General features: G+C 37.3%; 1 protein-coding gene across 2 annotated transcripts in view; it reads right to left on the bottom strand.

Annotated features, from left to right (window-relative positions):
* ADAM10 (ADAM metallopeptidase domain 10) overlaps nt 1–18,692 on the bottom strand; it is a 157,270-nt gene that overhangs the window by 13,862 nt on the left and 124,716 nt on the right. For both annotated transcript variants that reach the window (NM_001131095.1, XM_063715950.1), the window contains 5 exon segments: nt 1,011–1,231; nt 1,716–1,824; nt 2,523–2,706; nt 11,889–12,039; nt 18,100–18,283. In NM_001131095.1, the coding sequence (NP_001124567.1) occupies nt 1,011–1,231; nt 1,716–1,824; nt 2,523–2,706; nt 11,889–12,039; nt 18,100–18,283 (849 nt within the window).

The raw sequence follows: 18,692 nt of genomic DNA on the forward strand, positions 1-18,692 counted from the left end.
AACCTAGGCAGATCTCCTAAATCCAATTTCAACAATCCTTCTACTCCATGATCATTACTTATCTAAAAACCACATATCCTAATGTGTCCTAGGAACGGTAAACATCATTTTAAATGCTGGAGGTAACTGTAAAATTTTTACTCTAGAATGTTATTAGAAGAGTACAAAAAAGGCTGACATCCCACACAAACAACATCTTTTGTGCTTTAAGGCATCCATAGTCCTGAACACACACATACATACACACACACACACACACACACACAATAATTTGAGAAAGGGGAATCTGAGTTATAAGTCAATTTCCAAAGCAAACTACGTTCAGTTCAATTATAGCACATTCTCAAATACATCATTTGCAAGCTTCCTATAGATATTTTAATGTAATCACTTTGAAAGCATGAACACTTAAGTTGAGATAGTCATTCTTGACAATCTTTTAAGAAAATATCAGGTAATTCCATGTTTGTACAACTTGGAGATACGTGGGCTTAAAAATAAGCGTTCAGTGGATTACTACTGGATGAACGTCCATAATCATTAGTAGATCTACAAAAGGCTGTGTATCTGATCTTACTCTGTTCAACATTTCCTATTACAAACAAGATAAAGACCCAGAGATTATACTGAAAGATCAGGAAAATATCACCAATTAGTCCATGATTTGGGCAAATAAGTTGTCTTGAAAAACAACAAAAAAAATTTTTTTTAAGTCCCATGAAAATGCCCTAATAATATGCACCAAAAGAAGTAACCCATCCAGGAGATGAACTAAGGAGCACAGTAAAACAGAATGACTCCCATCACCTACTAAGCAATCTATGAATGATACACTTGATTCTGATCACTCCAGAAGGAAATAATAACCAGAAATATTAGAACTTTAAAAATCTTCGTATAAAGTAATTCTAATATAAATAGTTGTTTTCTCATAACTTTGATGGCTTCTGGCCAAGTAAAATTAAGATCAAACCACTTTAAGTTTTCTTTGTAAATAAAAAAATACTTACCACAATCCATTCAGCAATGTTTTCATAGAGCTCTGGACTAAAAATTGCTTTTTTAAGCCTAGCTAGAGGACCATCAGCATCTACTAATCTGCACCGCATGAAAACATCACAGTAACCTCTAAAATCGTTGCAAGGGGATCCAGGTTGCAGGGTGATGGTTCGACCACTGAAGTGCCTACTCCACTGCACAGACCCTGTACTGGCACAAGTTGATGGGTCCACTGGAAAAGAAATGCCAAATATAAGCTGAAGATCAGATTCAAATATAAGTTGAAGATCAGATTTCCAGTTGCGGAAATATAAAGAGGGAAAAAAAACTGTCTGAAATCATTACCATAACATGTTATACAGACCTTCTCTAGTTAGGCTGGGTAACGCCATTAGTAATTCACATTAAATGTTACAATGTAAACAAGCAACCAGCAAGTCTTGATTCAGTGTCCACAACGACTTAAAGTCTAACAGTGTTTATGTAAATTATTGCTGTAAAGCTGGTAACGTTTTGTCTAGTTTATCATTTTTAAAACATTGTAGAGACCATAATAATAGAGACACATGCTATGTTACATTTATAATCTCCTCAAGAGGACAGATTTAGCTGGAAACTATCTGGCCAAACTGTAGGTCAAAGTTTTACACTTAAAATTTAAGAGAAAATAATAGTTTGAGGCAGATTTTATACTCCTGTGTTTTTAAAAGCCTTACTTTTCTTCATACAGCATACATGGCATAATTCTTTATCATCTTTGCCATCAGAACTGGCACACGTACACTCCTCTAAGCCGTATTTCTCACAGATAGAACCTGCACATTGCTAGAAGAAAAATAAAAGACAAATTATTTAATCCCTATACAGTCAAACCTATTTTTTATAGTAACAGACAGGCAAGTATGAGCTTCCAATGTCAAAATATTTAAATGGAAGTAAAAGTGAAAAACAAACAGAGATGAGTATCAGAACGGAATTACATAAATACATTTGACAAAATCTGAAAAACAGTAAACCCAAGAAAGAATAAATCTTTTAAAGCAATGGCAACTTAAAAAAATGAAATAAAAGCAGAGAAAGAGATTAGATGAGGATCGATTTTATGTTGGTTATTATGGCTCTTCTATAAACAAAGAAAAATTAAATTTTCTTCATGTAAAGCAAAGTGATATTCAGCCACAAAAGCTTTGAAGGTTTCATATTCAGAGAAGATGACCAAAGAGTTCTTTTATTTAGGCTACTGAAATATTATTTTATAAAACTTAAATATTATAGACAAGTCACATGCCGAGTTGTACAACTATGTTTCTCTAGAGAATATCAACCACAAGTACATGGAAAGATGAAAGACAAATTAGTAGCTAATTGAATGCCACATAATATATTCATGGTTTTGTGAGGGAATATTACTTAAACAGAGCCCAAGATTAATTACTTTAACTATGTAGCTTTAAGCATCAATAATTCTTCTGAAAAATAAGTTTTCTAAAATTAAATTTAAAAACACATAGTTAAATGCTTACCCCATTAATGCACACTTGTGTATGCCTATTACAGTCTGTGAAGTTTGGTTTAGGGTCAGACGCTGGGCAGAGAGCTGTGAAGCCATTACATATTCCTTCCCTTGCACAGTCTGAATCATCCCGACACTTCTCAGACTTTGACTTGAATGCACACTGTGCTGTACAACAAGGACCTTGACTTGGACTAGAGGAAACATAAGTGATTAAACAAAGTAAATCACTACTTATTTCCTATATACTATTAGATATTAGATTAGATCCACATTATTAGACATAGTACCAATTTTTAAATCATAAGTCTCATCATTTTAAATGATAAGTATGTTACTGGTATACAACTTCAAAAAACTGAAATTGCACACTGCCCTCCTGAGTAAACAGTGCACTGGTGGAGCCGTGTGTCCCAAAGAAACAGTGCCTGGGCCTACACGGAAAAGTCACACCCTGCAGGGCATGAGATAAAGCAGCACATTGCTCCTTCAGGTAACAGTGCCTTGGCCAAGTTGAGGAGCTGTGCATTCCAGGGCTAAGCCAACACAATAACTCACATCCCAGGGAAATATCAATGGCTGAACTGGGATACTATGCCTACAGGCCAAACAACTCTAGCACCCTGCTTCCCTGGAGCTAGACTAGCCCCCTAGAGTCTGAGCTGCTGAGAGACCCTTCTCCCCACAGTAGTCATCACTGTGCTGTTCCCTGCCCCCTAGGGCCCAAATGACAGCTGTGCTTGAACATTCTGAGGTACCTGCTGTTGCTGCACCTGGTCTCACAGACTCTGGGATACCACCAAGCCCTACCATCCCAGGGTCTAGACTCACCACCACCTCCATCCCCAGCGACTCAACTCGCCACTGAGTCCTATTGGCTCAGGCTCCGAAATTACTGCCATGCACTGTGCTCTGGGCTCAAATCTCCAGAGCATCTCTTCCCTGGACTCAAGCCAGGGCTACACCCTGCCCACAAAGTGTATAATCCCAGCTACAGACTGGCCCGCTGGGCCCAAGCTGCTAGGGAGTAACCCAGAGTCATAGACCCTGGTGCTATAGGCAACCTACATTCAATCTCGCCAGACAGTAAACATGCACTGCAAGACATAAGTACCGTAATAGGTTTGTGAGATCCTGAGCCTAGAACTCCAGCCCCATAGTTAAGCCTAGAACTCCAGCCCCATAGTTACTCTACGCATCCGCAACTGGAAGCCAGCACTGCAGCAGGTGCTTGTAGGCCATGTCAGACCTGACACCAAGAGGGATTCCCTTGGCTAACTCTCACCATTATGGGAAAAATGAGAATAGGAGGGCCCCAAAAGTCGTAGCCACTGAGGACATTAACAACCTACACCACCAGCATCCATTACCACAAACTTCTAGAGCACAGACCACTGAGGTGCCTACAGTTATTGATGATGTTGAATACAGCTGAAGAAGCTGCATGGAGACTATACCACTGCACCTACCTGGAAAAAGAATCACCACACCCTTCCCGACCAGCACACTAAGACCCAGCTACAGGTGAGAGTATATCTCCATCAAAGTCACGCTAGAAAATTTAGATGAAATGACTGTTCCACCAGACAGGCACACAGACATGAACACAGGGACTCAAGAAACATGAAAAAACAAATACATACGACACCACCAAAGGAACATAATTAACTCTCTAGCAACAGGTCCCAATGAAAAGGAAATCAATAAATTGCCTAAAAAGGAATTCAAAATAATGATTTGAGGGAAAAGACACAAGAAAATATAGATAAAAAATTCAATGAAACTAGGCAAACAATTCATATGAATGAGAAATTCAAAAGTAATAAATATCATTAAAGAGAAACAAAAATCCTGTGGCTTAAGAATTCAATGAATAAAATAAAAATACATAATCGAGAGCTTCAACAGCAGACTTGATCAAGCAAAAGAAAATCTCTGAACTTCAAGATAGAATGTTTGAAATTACTCATTTAGGGGAAGAAAAAAAAAGGAAGAAAGTCTATAAGACTTATGGGACACCACAAAGTGAATAAATTTTCATATTAATAAGAGCTGCAGAAGGTTGGGTGCAGTAACTCATGCCTGTAATGCCAGAACTTTGGGAGGCTGAGGTGGGAGGATCACTTGAGCCCAGGAGTTCAAGATCAACCTAGGCAATGTAGTGAGATCCCATCTCTGCAATCAATCAATCAATCACTTAAAAGCTACAGAAGGAGAAGAGATTTAAAAAGGCAAAGAAAACCTATGTTTTGGCTGGGTGCACTGGCTCACACCTGTAATCCCAACACTTTGGGAGGCCAAAGCAGGTGGATCACTAGTCAGGAGCTTGAAACCCCGTCTCTACTAAAAATACGAAAAAAACTAGCTGGGCGTGGTGGCGTGCACCTGTAATACCAGCTACTCGGGAGGTTGAGGCACAAGAATTGCTTGAACTTGGAAGGCAGAGGTTGCAGTGAGCTGAAACTGTACCACTGCACTCCAGCCTGGGTGATGAAGTGAGACTCTGTCTCAAAAAAAAAAAAAGAAAATAAAGAAAACCTATTTATTAAAATAATAGCTGAAAACGTAGGTCTTCCTTGAGGATTTATAGTCAAATTGTCAAAAGTCAAGGACAAAGAGAATTCTAAAAAAACAGCAAGAGAAAAGTATCAAGTCACATATAAGGGAGTATCTATTAGACTAGCAGCAGATTTCTCAGCAGAAATTTCACAGGCATGGAGAGAATGGGATAATATGTTCAAAGTACTGAAAGAAAAAACAAATTGGCAGCCAAGAATCTATAATACTTTATTTGTCCCTCATTTCTGAAGGATAGTTTACAAATTAGCAGCCAAGAGTCTATACCCAGCAAAACTATCCTTCAGAAATGAGGGACAAATAAAGTCTTTCCCACACAAGCAAAAATAGGAAATTCATCACCACTAGACTGACCCTACAAGAAATACTCAAGGGATTCCTGCACCTGGAAGCAAAAGAAACCAATAATCACCATTATGAAAACACACAGAATTATAATGCTAACAACCTACACCACCACTGCTGCCATTACCACAAAGCTGTACAGTACAGGCCACCGTGATACACAAATGAGAAAAAGAAGAGTCAAATGTTACCACTACAGAAAACTACCAAACCACAATGCTGAATGAGAGAAAAAAAGGAAGAATGAATATGCAAAAACAAAACAAAACAAAAAGAAACAGCCAGGTGCAGTGGCTCACGCCTGTAATCCCAGCACTTTGGGAGGCCGAGGCAGGCAGATCACAAGGTCAGGAGATCGAAACCATCCTGGCTAACACAGTGAAACTCCGTCTCTACTAAAAATACAAAAAATTAGCCAGGCATGGTGGCAGGCGCCTGCAGTCCCAGCTACTAGGGAGGCTGAGGCAGGAGAATGGCGTGAACCCAGGAGGCGGAGCTTGTGTTGAGGTGAGATTGCACCACTGCACTTGAGCCTGGGCTACAGAGCAAGACTCCATCTCAAAAAAAAAAAAAAAAAAAACCCAGAAAATAATTATCAAAATGACAAGAGGAAGTCCTCACCTATTGATATCAATCATGAATATACACCAATTATATCCCCCTACTTAAAAACACAACCCGGCTGAATGGGCCTATTTTAATCTCTTCTCCCTCTGTAGCTTTTAAATTACTTATGTATTCATTTATTTGTAGAAATGGGATCTCACTATGTTGCCTAGGTTGGTCTTGAACTCCTGCTCAAGCAAAACTCCCAGCTCGGCCTCCCAAACACATGACACACCCAACTATAGGCTGCTTACAAGAAAATCATTTTGCCTGTAAAGACATATATAGACTAAAATTTCCAGGAATAGAAAAAGATATTTCACTCAAACAGAAACAAAGTAAGCAAGAATAACTATACCTGTATCACATAAAACAGATTTTAAGTCAAAAACTGTGAAAAGAGGGCCAGGCACAGTGGCTCATGCCTGTAACGCCAGCACTTTGGGAGGCCAAGACAGGCAGATCACCTGAGGTCAGGAGTTCAAGACCAGCCTGACCAAGATGGCGAAACCCCGTCTCTATTAAAAATACAAAAATTAGTTGGGCATGGTGGTACATGCCTGTAGTCCCAGCTACTTGGGAGGGTGAGGCAGGAGAATCGCTTGAACCCGAGAGGCGTAGGTTGCAGTGAGCCGAGATCATGCCACTGCACTCAAGCCTGGGTGACAGAGCAAGACCCTGTCTCCAAAAAAAACTGTGAAAAGAGACAAAAAAGGTCATTATATAGTGATAAAATGTTCCATTCAGAAAAGGAATATAACAATTCTAAATCTATATGCACCTAACACCAGAGCACCCAGATACATAAAGCAAATACTATTAGATCTAAAGAGAGAGATCAACTCCAATAAAGTAACGGTTGGAGACTTCAACAGCCCATTCTCAGCACTGGACAGATGATCTAGACAGAAAATCAAGAAAGTAACACTGGATTAGAACTATACTTTAGACCAAATAGATCTAACAGACATTTACAGAACATTTCATCCAACAGCTGTAGCAGAATACACATTCTCTTTTCATTAGCACATGAAACATTCTCCAGGATAGACCACATATTAGGCTATAAAACAATTATCAACAGATGTTTAAAAACAGAGATCATATCAAGTATCTTTTCTGAACACAACAGAATAAAACTAGAGATCAATCACAAGGGGAACTTTAGAAACTGTACAAACACATAAAAATTAAACAACTTGCTTCTGAACAACCAATGAGTCAATGAAGAAATTAAAAATGAAATTTAAAAGCTCTCTGAAACAAATGAAAATAGAAAAACACAACACACCAAATACTATGGGATACAGCTAAAGCAATATTAAGAGGGAAGTTTATAGCAACAAATGTCTACATAGAAAAAGTAGAAAGATAAACAAACTAACAACGCACCTCAAGGAATCAGGAAAAAGCAAGAACAAACCAAACCCCAAATTAGTAGAGGAAAAGAAATAATAAAGATCAGAGCAGAAATAAACAAAATTGAGACTAAAAAAATACAAAGAATCAGGCCAGGCACGGTGGCTCATGTCTATAATCCCACTTTGGGAGGCCGAGGCAGACAGATCACAAGGTCAAGAGATCGAGACCATCCTGGCTAACACGGTGAAATCCCGTCTCTACTAAAAATACAAAAAAATTAGCCAGGTGTGGTAGTAGGTACCTGTAGTCCCAGCTACTTGGGAGGCTGAGGCAGGAGAATGGCGTGAATCCGGGAGGCGGAGCTTGCAGTTAGCCAAGATTGCACCACTGCACTCCAGCCTGGGGAACAAAGCGAGACTCCGTCTCAAAAAATAAAAATAAAAAATAAAAAAAAAATCAACAAAATGAACAGTTGGTTTCTTGGAAAGATAAAATCAACAATCCATTAACTAGAAAAGGAAAAAAAAATCCAAATAAAATCAGAAACAAAAAAGGAGACATTATAACTGATACCACAAAAATACAAAGAATCATTAGAGACCATTACAATAAACTATATGCCAATAAATGGGAAAACCGAATGAAAATTAATAAATCCCTGGACACGTAGAACTTACCAAGATTGAAATAAGAATAGAAAACCTGAACAGATCAATCACAAGTAACAAGACTGAACCAGTAATTAAAAAAAAAAGCTTCCCAACAATACTTCCTGATCACCAGGTAAAATAAATAAGAAAAAAAGAACTAGAACAAGAAAAGAATGTCCACTCTCACCACTGTTATCAATATAGTAATGGAAGTCTGAGCCAGAGCAATTAGGCAAGAGAAAAAAAATAAAGGACATCCAAATTGGAAAGGACGAAGCTAAACTGTTCCTGTTTGTAGACAGCATAATCTTACATATATAGACAACCCTAAAGCTCCACTGAAAACTCTTAGAATTGATAAATGAATTCAGAATAGTTGCAGGATACAAAATCAACGTTAAAAAACCAGTTGTGTTTCTATATACAAGAAAATAGCAGAAAAAGAAATCAATCTCATTTATAATAGCTGCAAAAAAAGAGTAAGTTTAATAAACGCAAGGAGGTGAGTTTATTAAATTTCTACAAGGAAAACTACAAAACACTGATGAAAGAATTTGAACAAGTCAAAAAAAAAAGAAAAAACACATTTCATGTTCATGGACTGGAAGAACTAATACTGTGAAAATGGCCATACTACCAAAAGCAATCTACAGATTCAATGTAATGCCTATCCAAATACCAATGACATTCTTCACAAATAAAGAGAAAACAATCCTAAAAGTCATATGAAACCACAGAAGCCAATAGCCAAAAGAACAAAGCTGGAGGCATCACACCACCTAATTTCAAAATATACTACAAAGCTATAGCAACTAAAACAGCACGATACTGACATTAAAACAGACACATTAACCAATGAAACAGAACAGAGAATTCAGAAATAAATCTATATATTTACAGCCAATTGATTTTTGACAAAGGTGATTTTTGAATATTCAGTGGGGAAAGGACAGTCTCTTCAATAAGTGGTGATGGGAAAACTGGATATCTATATGCAGAAAAATGAAATTAGACCCCTATGTCTCACCACATACAAAAAACAAATCAAAATGGGATGTAAATTTAAGACCTGAAACTATGAAACTACTAAAAGAAAACACTGGGGAAAGATATCAGGACACTGATCTGAGCCAAGATTTTTGAGTAAGAAAGACCTCAACAGTGCAGACAACAAAAGCAAAAATAGGCAAATAGGGTTACACACACTAAAAAGCTTCTGCACAGAAAAGGAAACAATCAACAGAGTGAAGAGACAATCTGTTGAACGGGAGAAAACATTTTCAAATTATTCATCTGACTAGGGACTGATAGAATGTACAAGGAACTCAAACAACTCAACAGCAAAAAACTAAATAATCTCATTAGAAAGTAGACAAATGATCTAAATAAACATTTTTCAAAAGAAGACATATAAATTGCTAACAAGTATATGAAAAAATGTTCAATATCACTAATCATCAGGGAAACACAAATCAAAGCCACAGTGAGATACACCCAGTAAAAATGACCATTATCAAAATGATCAAAAAAATAAATAAAGATGCTGGCAAGGATGCAGAGATCAGGAACCATTAGTTTACTGCTGGTGGGAATATAAATTAGTATAGCCACTGTGTAAACTGGTATAGAAGTTACTTTAAAAACTAAAAATAGATCTACTATATAATCCAGCTGGGTATACACCCAAAGAAAAGGAAGTCAGTATATAAAAGGCATACCTACAGCCCCCTGTTTACTGTATCACTACACACAATAGCCAAGATACAGAATCAATCTAAGTGTCCACCAAGAGACAAATGGATAAAGAAAAGGTGGTATATATTTGGTCACGAAAAAGAGCAAAATACTGTCATGTGCAGTAACATGAATGGAAATAGAAGTCATCATGTTAAATAAAATAAGCCAGACATAGAAAGACAAATAGCACATGTTGTTACTCATATGTGAGAGTAAAGTAAGTTGATCTCATAGAGGTTAGAAAGTAGAACAGTGGTTACAAGAGGATGAGAAGGGTAGTGGGGAGGTGGATAAAGAGAGATTGGTTAATGGGTACAAACACACAGTTAGAAGGAATGAGCTCTACTGTTTGATAGCACAGTAAAGTTACTACAATTAGCAATAACTAATTGTAAATTTCAAAATAGAAGATATGAAATGTTCCCAAGACAAAGAAATGATAAATATCTGAGGAGATAAATATCCTAATTACCTTGATTTGATCATTATATATTGTATGCATGTATCAAAATATCACATATACCTCATAAATATGTACAATTATTATGGATCAATTAAAAGTGGAATAGGGGCCGGGTGCAGTGGCTCACACCTGTAATCCCAGCAGTTTGGGAGCCCAAGGCAGGCGGATCATGAGGTCAGGAGATCGAGACCACCTTGGCTAACAAGGTGAAACCCCGTCTCTACTAAAAATACAAAAAATTAGCCGGGCGTGGTGGCGGGCGCCTGTAGTCCCAGCTGCTTGGGAGGCTGAGGCAAGAGAATGGCGTGAACCCGGGAGGCGGAGCTTGTAGTGAGCAGAGATCACACCACTGCACCCTAGCCTGGGCGACAGAGCAAGACTCCATCTCAAAAAAAAAATTTAAAAAAAGGAATAGGAAGCTACTAAACCAAACAGTCAAGAAAAGTGTTCGTCTTTTTTTTTAATAGTCAAAGCATACTACATTCCACATTCTTGCCCTGTTTACCTTTAGTAAAAGGCTACAATGGAAAATGGATTTAATATTAGGCAATTTATCAGTATTTTTTCAGTTACATCACACATTAGTTAATTTATCACTTTCTCTCCCATTTTCATACTAAAATCAAACTAGGATATACAGACCAGCCGTTTAAAACATATTGAACTGGCCGGGTGCGGTGGCTCATGCCTGTAATCCTAGCACTTCGGGAGGTGAAGGTGGGCAGAGCACTTGAGATCAGGAGTCCAAGATCAACTTGGCCAACATAGTGAAACCCTGACTCTACTAAAAATACAAAAAACTAGCCAGGCATGGTGGCACACATCTGTAGTCCCAGCTACTCAGGAGGCTGAGGCAGGATAATTGCTTGAACCTGGGAGGCAGAGGTTGCAGTGAGCTGAAATCATGCTACTGCACTCCAGCCTGGGCAACAGGTTTTTTTGAGACTCCATCTCAAAAAAAAAAAAAAAAAAAAAGTATTGTACAAGCAATTGCTTACACTGCTACCAAAGTAAATTTGACAAGTGAAATAGTTATATTTCACCAAGTTAGAAAAGTAAATGGATTCCACATTAACTAAATATTTAAAGTTAAGATTTTAAAAATATGGAAGATAGTTACATTTTCACAATAAGTAACTAAAGAATATGTATTTTTTAGGATTCTTTTTAGTATGTCCTTTGAGTACGTCCTTTTGTTAACACTCACCACACAAACCACTATTAAAAGTAGTCCAAACAAGCCTGGGCAAATGGCATAACTCTGTCTCTACAAAAAAAATACAAAAATTAGCTGGGTGTGGTAGCACATGCCTATAGTCCCAGCTATTCAGGGGGCTGAGGTGGGAGGATCAACTGAGCCCGGGAGATGGAAGTTGCAGTGAGCCGAGATCATGCCACTGCACTCCAGCCTGGGCAACAGAGCGAGACCCTGTCTCAAACCAAAAAAAAAAAAAAAAAAAAGTAGTTCAATCTGCCAATAACAGAGCACTAACCAACACTACTTCAGAAAAAGAAAACAAACAACAGATAAAAGCAAAGTTTCAAAACCATATGCATCTCTTCAGTTTTAAATTTGTCATAACTGCATTCAGGTAACTTTATAAGAATGTTAACATCACTGAAATTAGCAAGGTACCTGCACTGTTTCCCAGGTTTCAGTTTGCATTTTCTTCCCTCTGGTTGATTTGCATCGAAGCAGCATTCATCTTTACACTGGTCACTATAGCCACAATCACATTCTTCACCTTGTTCTACCATTCCATTTCCACAAATAGGTTGGCCAGATTCTGAGGAAAATAAACAAGACAAGGTAAGCATTGCATGCACACATTAATTTTATTTAAAATTCGCAAATTCTTTAGATCGTCATAACAAAGGGATAAAGGAAAACTTTGATGAATAAGTAGAACAAACTAGGAACCAGGAAATCACGAGACCTAATTCTAACAGGGGGTCTGCTACTAACTAGCAATGCAATCTTGGGCAAGCCACTTGCCTTTTGGGGCCTTCAGTTTCTTAATCTGTGCAGTGAGAGGATTTGACAGAGGGTCCCTTCTAGAAGCTGTAACTTGCAACTTAGGCCATGCTACATTGAGCTTTATTGACTGTTCTATTTCTATCACACAAATACAAATCAAGTTAGTGCTTCACTAACCAGGAAAAAAAAAATTAAGCCTTTTTTTGCAACAGAAAATTTCAAACACACCTAAAAGTAGTCAAAGAATACGTACAATGAATTCCAATGTACCAATCACTCATCTTTAACAACTATCAACAATATGCTGTTCTTGTCTCACTTACTCCCACAATTTTTTTCTGGAGTATTTTAAAACAACCCCACCTAACATATTATTGTCCCTGTAAATACTTCAGAATGTATCACTAAGACATAAAGTTTTTTTCTTATTTAAACCTAACCATAATAACCATGATCATATCTAACAGAATTAATAGCATGCTTAATAACATCTAACAACCAAGCCATGTTCAATTTTCCTCAAATGTCTCTTTACAATTTGTTGCTGTGAATCAAGTTTCAAACCCAAGGTTCCCCTAACCCCAACTCCTCCCCTCATGGTTGCTTTTTGACAGGTCTCTTATGTTCTTTTAACGTATAATAGATTTCCCCATTTTTATTTATTTTTACACCATTGATCTGTTAAAGAAGTTGGGTGATTTTGTCTATGAAATGTCCCACATTCTATTTAGCTGATTGTAATACAATCAGTAGGTAATTTTTTTTATGTACATTAGTTTTGCTGCTGAACTAAACCAAGCTCCTTAAGGGAACAAACATGTATTATTTATATCTTCTGTATTCTCACAGACCTTAATGGTATTGAGCCAGATCTTGGTTGATTAAGATTAGACAGTCTCATCTAAGCATAGTGAATAATTTTAGAAAATTTCTTCAGCAGTCTTCTAAAGTTCTTTGATTTTTGTCAATGGAATTTAAAATTGGAATAGAAATGCTCCTCTTTGTAAGATCATAAAATCAAAGAGCTTTAGCAACTGCAGAGAATGATAAAAATCAAATGCCTTAAATGTTCTAGGAAATAAAACTAACTTCCAGGGAGTCTGTAACTTGCTAGAGACCATATATCCCTGTATAGGCAAAACATAGACTATACCTAAGTTTTCTAGGTCTACAATCTGGTGCTCTTTTCTTTCTACTACACCAAATTGACGTGGAAAACAGTCACTGTACAGGCTTTAAGTTGAGAATTGAATAAGTAGAAGGGAACACATACATCTCAACACAGGAATCCATACATCTCAACACAGGAAGCCCACATGAGGCTCATCTAAATCAAAAATATTCTAGAAAGACTGGCTTTATATTCAGATAATTATTTCTTTATGGTAAATTATCTTCCTTTATTTATATCTGCAATATAAAACAGAAGCTTGGCACGAACACATGCACTCACATCAGCCCAGAAGAAAGGATCTGGGACAAAGCCACTTGGCAACAGGACTGGGAACCCAGACCCTCAGGGCACAGAGGAGCCTAGCTGAACCCCGATTTCAGGGCCCCCAGGGATGTTGCTGTGGAGGCCCCTGCTCTCCAGAGCCAGACTGGCCTAGGTGAAAGCAGAAAGTTCATTCTTAACCACATCGACTATTTTTTAAAATCTTGGAGGTCATTGAAGCTTCATCCCTGTTTCACTATAAACCATCTCTTTTGTTCTCAAAAACCAGAAGCATGCACTATTTATAATAGCAAACACATGGAATCAACCCAAATGCCCATCAATGATAGACTGGATAAATAAAATGTGATACATATACACCATGGAATACTACGCAGCCATAAAAAGGAATGAGATCATGTCCTTTGCAGGGACATGGATGAAGCTGGAAGCCATCATCCCCAGAAAACTAACACAGGAACAGAAAACCAAACACCACATGTTCTCACTCATAAGTGGGAGCTGAACAATGAGAGCACATGGACACAGGGAGGGGAACAACACACACCAGGGCCTGTCCAGGGGTAGGGGGTGAGGGGAGGGAGCACATTAAGACAAACAGCTAATGCATGTGGGGCTTAAAACCTAGATGATGGGTTGATAGGTGCAGTAAACCACCATGGCACACGTATACCTATTAACAAACCTACACATTCTGCACTTGTATCGCGGAACTTAAAGTGAAATTTAAAAAAAAAAAAAAAAAAAAGGGCCAGGCAAGGTGGCTCACGCCTGTAATGCCAGCACTTTGGGAGGCCGAGGCAGGCGGATCACAAGGTCAAGAGATCGAGACCATCCTGGCCAACATGGTAAAACCCCGTCTCTCCTAAAAATACAAAAAAATCAGCTAGGCGTGGTGGCACACTCCTGCAGTCCCAGCTACTTGGGAGGCTGAGGCAGGAGAATCGCTTGAACCTGGGAGGCAGAGGCTGCAGTGAGCCGAGATCGTGCCACTGCACTCCAGCCTGGTGACAGAGCGAGACTCTGTCTCAAAAAAAAAAAGCAAAAACAAAAACAAAAAAAAAATAGAAGCATGCATCTGCACATATATACTAGGTGAATAATGATCTTTACAAGTCTAGTAATAATTTTATAATTCACATGACACGTAATTTATAGGAAAACAAATAATGAAGTCAGAAAATGTTAGATACATTATTTACTACATATTAATTTTTATTTCATATAAAATTAGTACTTCAAGTTAGTTATTTGCTGACAGTTTAAACAACAGTGAGGTACTGTTTGTTTGTTTGTCTGAGACAGAGTCTCGCTCTGTTGCCCAGGTTAAAGTGCAGTGGCACGATCTTGGCTCACTGCAACTTCCAACTCCTGGGTTCAAGCAATTCTTGTGCCTTAGCCTCCCAAGTAGCTGGGACTACAGGCGCATGCCACCACGCCTCGCTGATTTTTTTATTTTTTGTGGAGACAGGGTTTCACTACCTTGGCCAGGCTGGTTTCGAACTCCTGGCCTCAAGCAATCTCCCTGTCTTGGCCTCCCAAAGTGCTGCGATTACAGGCATGAGCCACCCTGTCTGGCCTAAAAATACTGTTTAAATGCAAAAATTATAATAGGTACACATTTTGTCATAATTTAAGAAAAATTTTTCTTTCCTGTTAATACCTACAAAGCAATATGTACATTTTTAAAACTCAACTTATTTCAGAAGGTTTATTGTGAAAACCCAGTTTACAAATGAAGAATCTTAATGTACCTGTACATTAAGAAGCATTAGAAAAACAACCACTGATAATAACAACAACAAAAATGATAACATCAATGTAATTTCAATCTGCCCTTTTAAAAGAAAAAGATAAGGCCAATCAATACAATAAAAAACTGATTAACTGGACCTCATCAAAATTTTAAACTTTTGCTCCAAGAAAGAACTGTGAAAAGGGTGAAGACAAGCTACAGACTGGGAGAAAATATTTGCAAACCAGTATCTGACAAAGGACTAGTATCTAGACTATACAAAGAACTCTCAATACTCCAAAGAAAAGAAAAAAGTCCCACTAGAAATGACCAAAAAACATGGACAGACATTTCATCAAAGATGATTTATAAATGGCCAATAAGTACATGAAAAGATGTTCAGCATCATTAGCCACCAGAGAAATGCAAATTAAAACCATGAGATATCACAACACGCCCATCAGAACAGCTAAAATAAAAAACTGTGAAAACTCCAAATGGTTGTGAAAATGCAGAGAAATTGGATCATTTGTGCAGTGCTGGTGAGAACATAAAATAGTATGGCCACCCTGGAAAAGAGTTTGGCAGTTTTGTACAAAGCAAAACAAGCAATTGCTATATGGTCCATCAATTAGATTTGGGAGCATTTATCTCAAAGTAAAAACTTATGTTTATACAAAAAACCTGTACATGAATGTTTACAGCTGCTTTATTCATAATAGCCAAACACTGGAAACAGCCCAGATGTCTTTCAAATGGATGGTTAAACACATTGCAGTACATACATACCATGGAATACTACTCAGAAATTAAAAAGAACAAACTATTGATAAAGCCAACAATTTAGATGAATTCCCAGGGAATTATGTTGAGTGAAAAAAGGCAATTCCAAAAGGTTGTATACTGTCTGATTTTATTTATATAACTTTTTTTGAAGTGACAAAATTTTACATATGGAGAACAGGGTAGCAGGGGGGAGGAAGGAACAACAGAAGGGAAATAAGCATGGTTATAAAACAAGGAGGGATACTTGTAATGACAGAACTGTTCTGATTCTTGACTGTGACAGTGGATACATAAATCTACGCAGGTAATAAAATCGTTTAGAACTAAATACATACAAAGAGAAATGAAAACAAAAAAAACTAGGGAAATTGGAATAATATCTATGGATTTTCTCAATATCAACATCCTGGTCATGATATTGTACTACAGTCTTGCAAGGCATTACCATTGGAGGGAACTGAGTGAAGGGTACAGGGAATCTATTACTTCTTATGAATTGTATGTGAATCTATAATTATCTCAATAAAATTTCAATTAAAAACAAAATCCCATGCTTATCTGGAAATCTTCCTCAATTCTTTCTCCTTTGTTGTCACATGTTTAACCCTTTAAGTGCTCTTAATGTACAAAGACGAATAGGCCTCAGTGTTTCCCCTAAAGAAACCTATGGTCTTGTGACACAGGACAAGGACACACACAGACAAAAACCCTAATACAAAGTAAATATTTAGAGTATGTTCAATGCCACAAGAAAGACATAACAGATGAATGGAAGAACAAAATCTGGTCTATACATACAATGGAATATTATTCAGCCATAAAAAGGAATGGAACTCTGATACATGCTACAACACAGATAAACCTTGAAAATATTATGCTAAGTGAAATAAGCCAGGCACAAAAGAACAAATATTGTATGTCCCCACTTACATGAGATACCCAAAATAGGCCAATTCATAAAGACAGAAAGTGGATTAGAGGTTACCAGGGGCTGAGGGGAAGACAGAGCATTACTGCTTAATGGTTATAGAATTTCTGTTGGGATGATGAAAAAGTTTGCAAATGAAGAGTGAATGTAATTGATTACATTCACTTTCAACACTGTACCTATAATTAATGTCACAGAACTGTACATTTAAAATCAGTTTAAAATGGCAAATTTTATGCTATATATATTTTGCTAAAATAAGAAATAATTTCATAGTAACTTTATTCACATTAGCCTAAATCCAAGGTATTCATGATAGGAGAGTAGATGTATAAACTAGGACATATTCATACAATGTAATACTACTCAGCAATAAAAAGGAGTATAATACTAAAGATGAATCTCAAAGCTGTATGCTGAGTTAAACAGCCTTCCACAAAAGGGTACAAACTGTATACTTCCACTTATATGAAGACAAAGCCAATGTACAGGGAAATAAATCAGATAGTGGCTGCCTCTGAGGGTGTGTTGGGACAGAGCCTGATCGGGAAGGGTGATAAAAGAAAGTTCTGGGGTGACAGAAATGTCCTGTATCTTGATAGGTAGTTTACACAGGTAAATGCATCTGTCAAAACTCATCAAATGATGCACTTAAAATTTGTGCATTTCACTTATGCAGAAAACAGAAAAAGAACTATAAACAATATTGAACTCTAGTTAATGATTTGCAGACTAAAATGTTTAGGTGTGAAGCATACTGATGGCTGCAACTTACTTTAAATTGCAATAAAACATGAATTGAGAGGTGGCAAGATTAAGAAACAACAAGATAAAGGAAATACAGCAAAGTGTTAATAATAGTAAAATGCAGGTGGTGGGTATGTCAGTAATCACTATAGAATTCTTTCAGGTTGTCTGAATGTTTGAAAATGTTCATAACAAAATGTTAGGAAAATATACATACCAACAAAACAGTTATTTCTCTTCTTCTCAAGAACTTGGCTTATATTTCTAATACTACAGAGTGAGAATTTATTGTTGTTAAGTTTGTCCCCAGATGTTGCTCTTGCATACATGATATAATTGCCATTTTCTTTTTGCCCCAAATTCTTAGATTCTCCTGGTGTGCACTCTGTTCCAGAATCATGCTGTCAAAAAGAATATAAAGTTACATAAACAGGAAGTAAAATAAGGTTTTCAGGTCAACTGATTAAACGTAATGTTCTCATCAGGAAAACAATGGAAGCTTGTGCACTCTCCTTTAAAAAGGATCTTACAATTGTTTTACACCTTGAGTAGGAAAAGAATTTGCCCTTTTAGGGGTCACTGTCTTAGAAAAGAAGGAAAATCAGAGGAGGTCTAGCCATAACAATTTATACCTTTGTAAGCAGGGACTAGAATTGAGGACAGACTGTAATAAAAGTCTATTAAAAATAAGCTCACCTACTTTTAAAACTAGTAACAGTAAAATAAACTACTTTAAAACTACTAAATAGTCTCTAACATACATGTTAAATTACATGTTATGACTAGTTCAGAGAAGTAGAGGTGGGGAAA

Source organism: Pongo abelii, chromosome 16, assembly GCF_028885655.2.
Source record: "Pongo abelii isolate AG06213 chromosome 16, NHGRI_mPonAbe1-v2.0_pri, whole genome shotgun sequence".
Taxonomy (NCBI): domain Eukaryota; kingdom Metazoa; phylum Chordata; class Mammalia; order Primates; family Hominidae; genus Pongo; species Pongo abelii.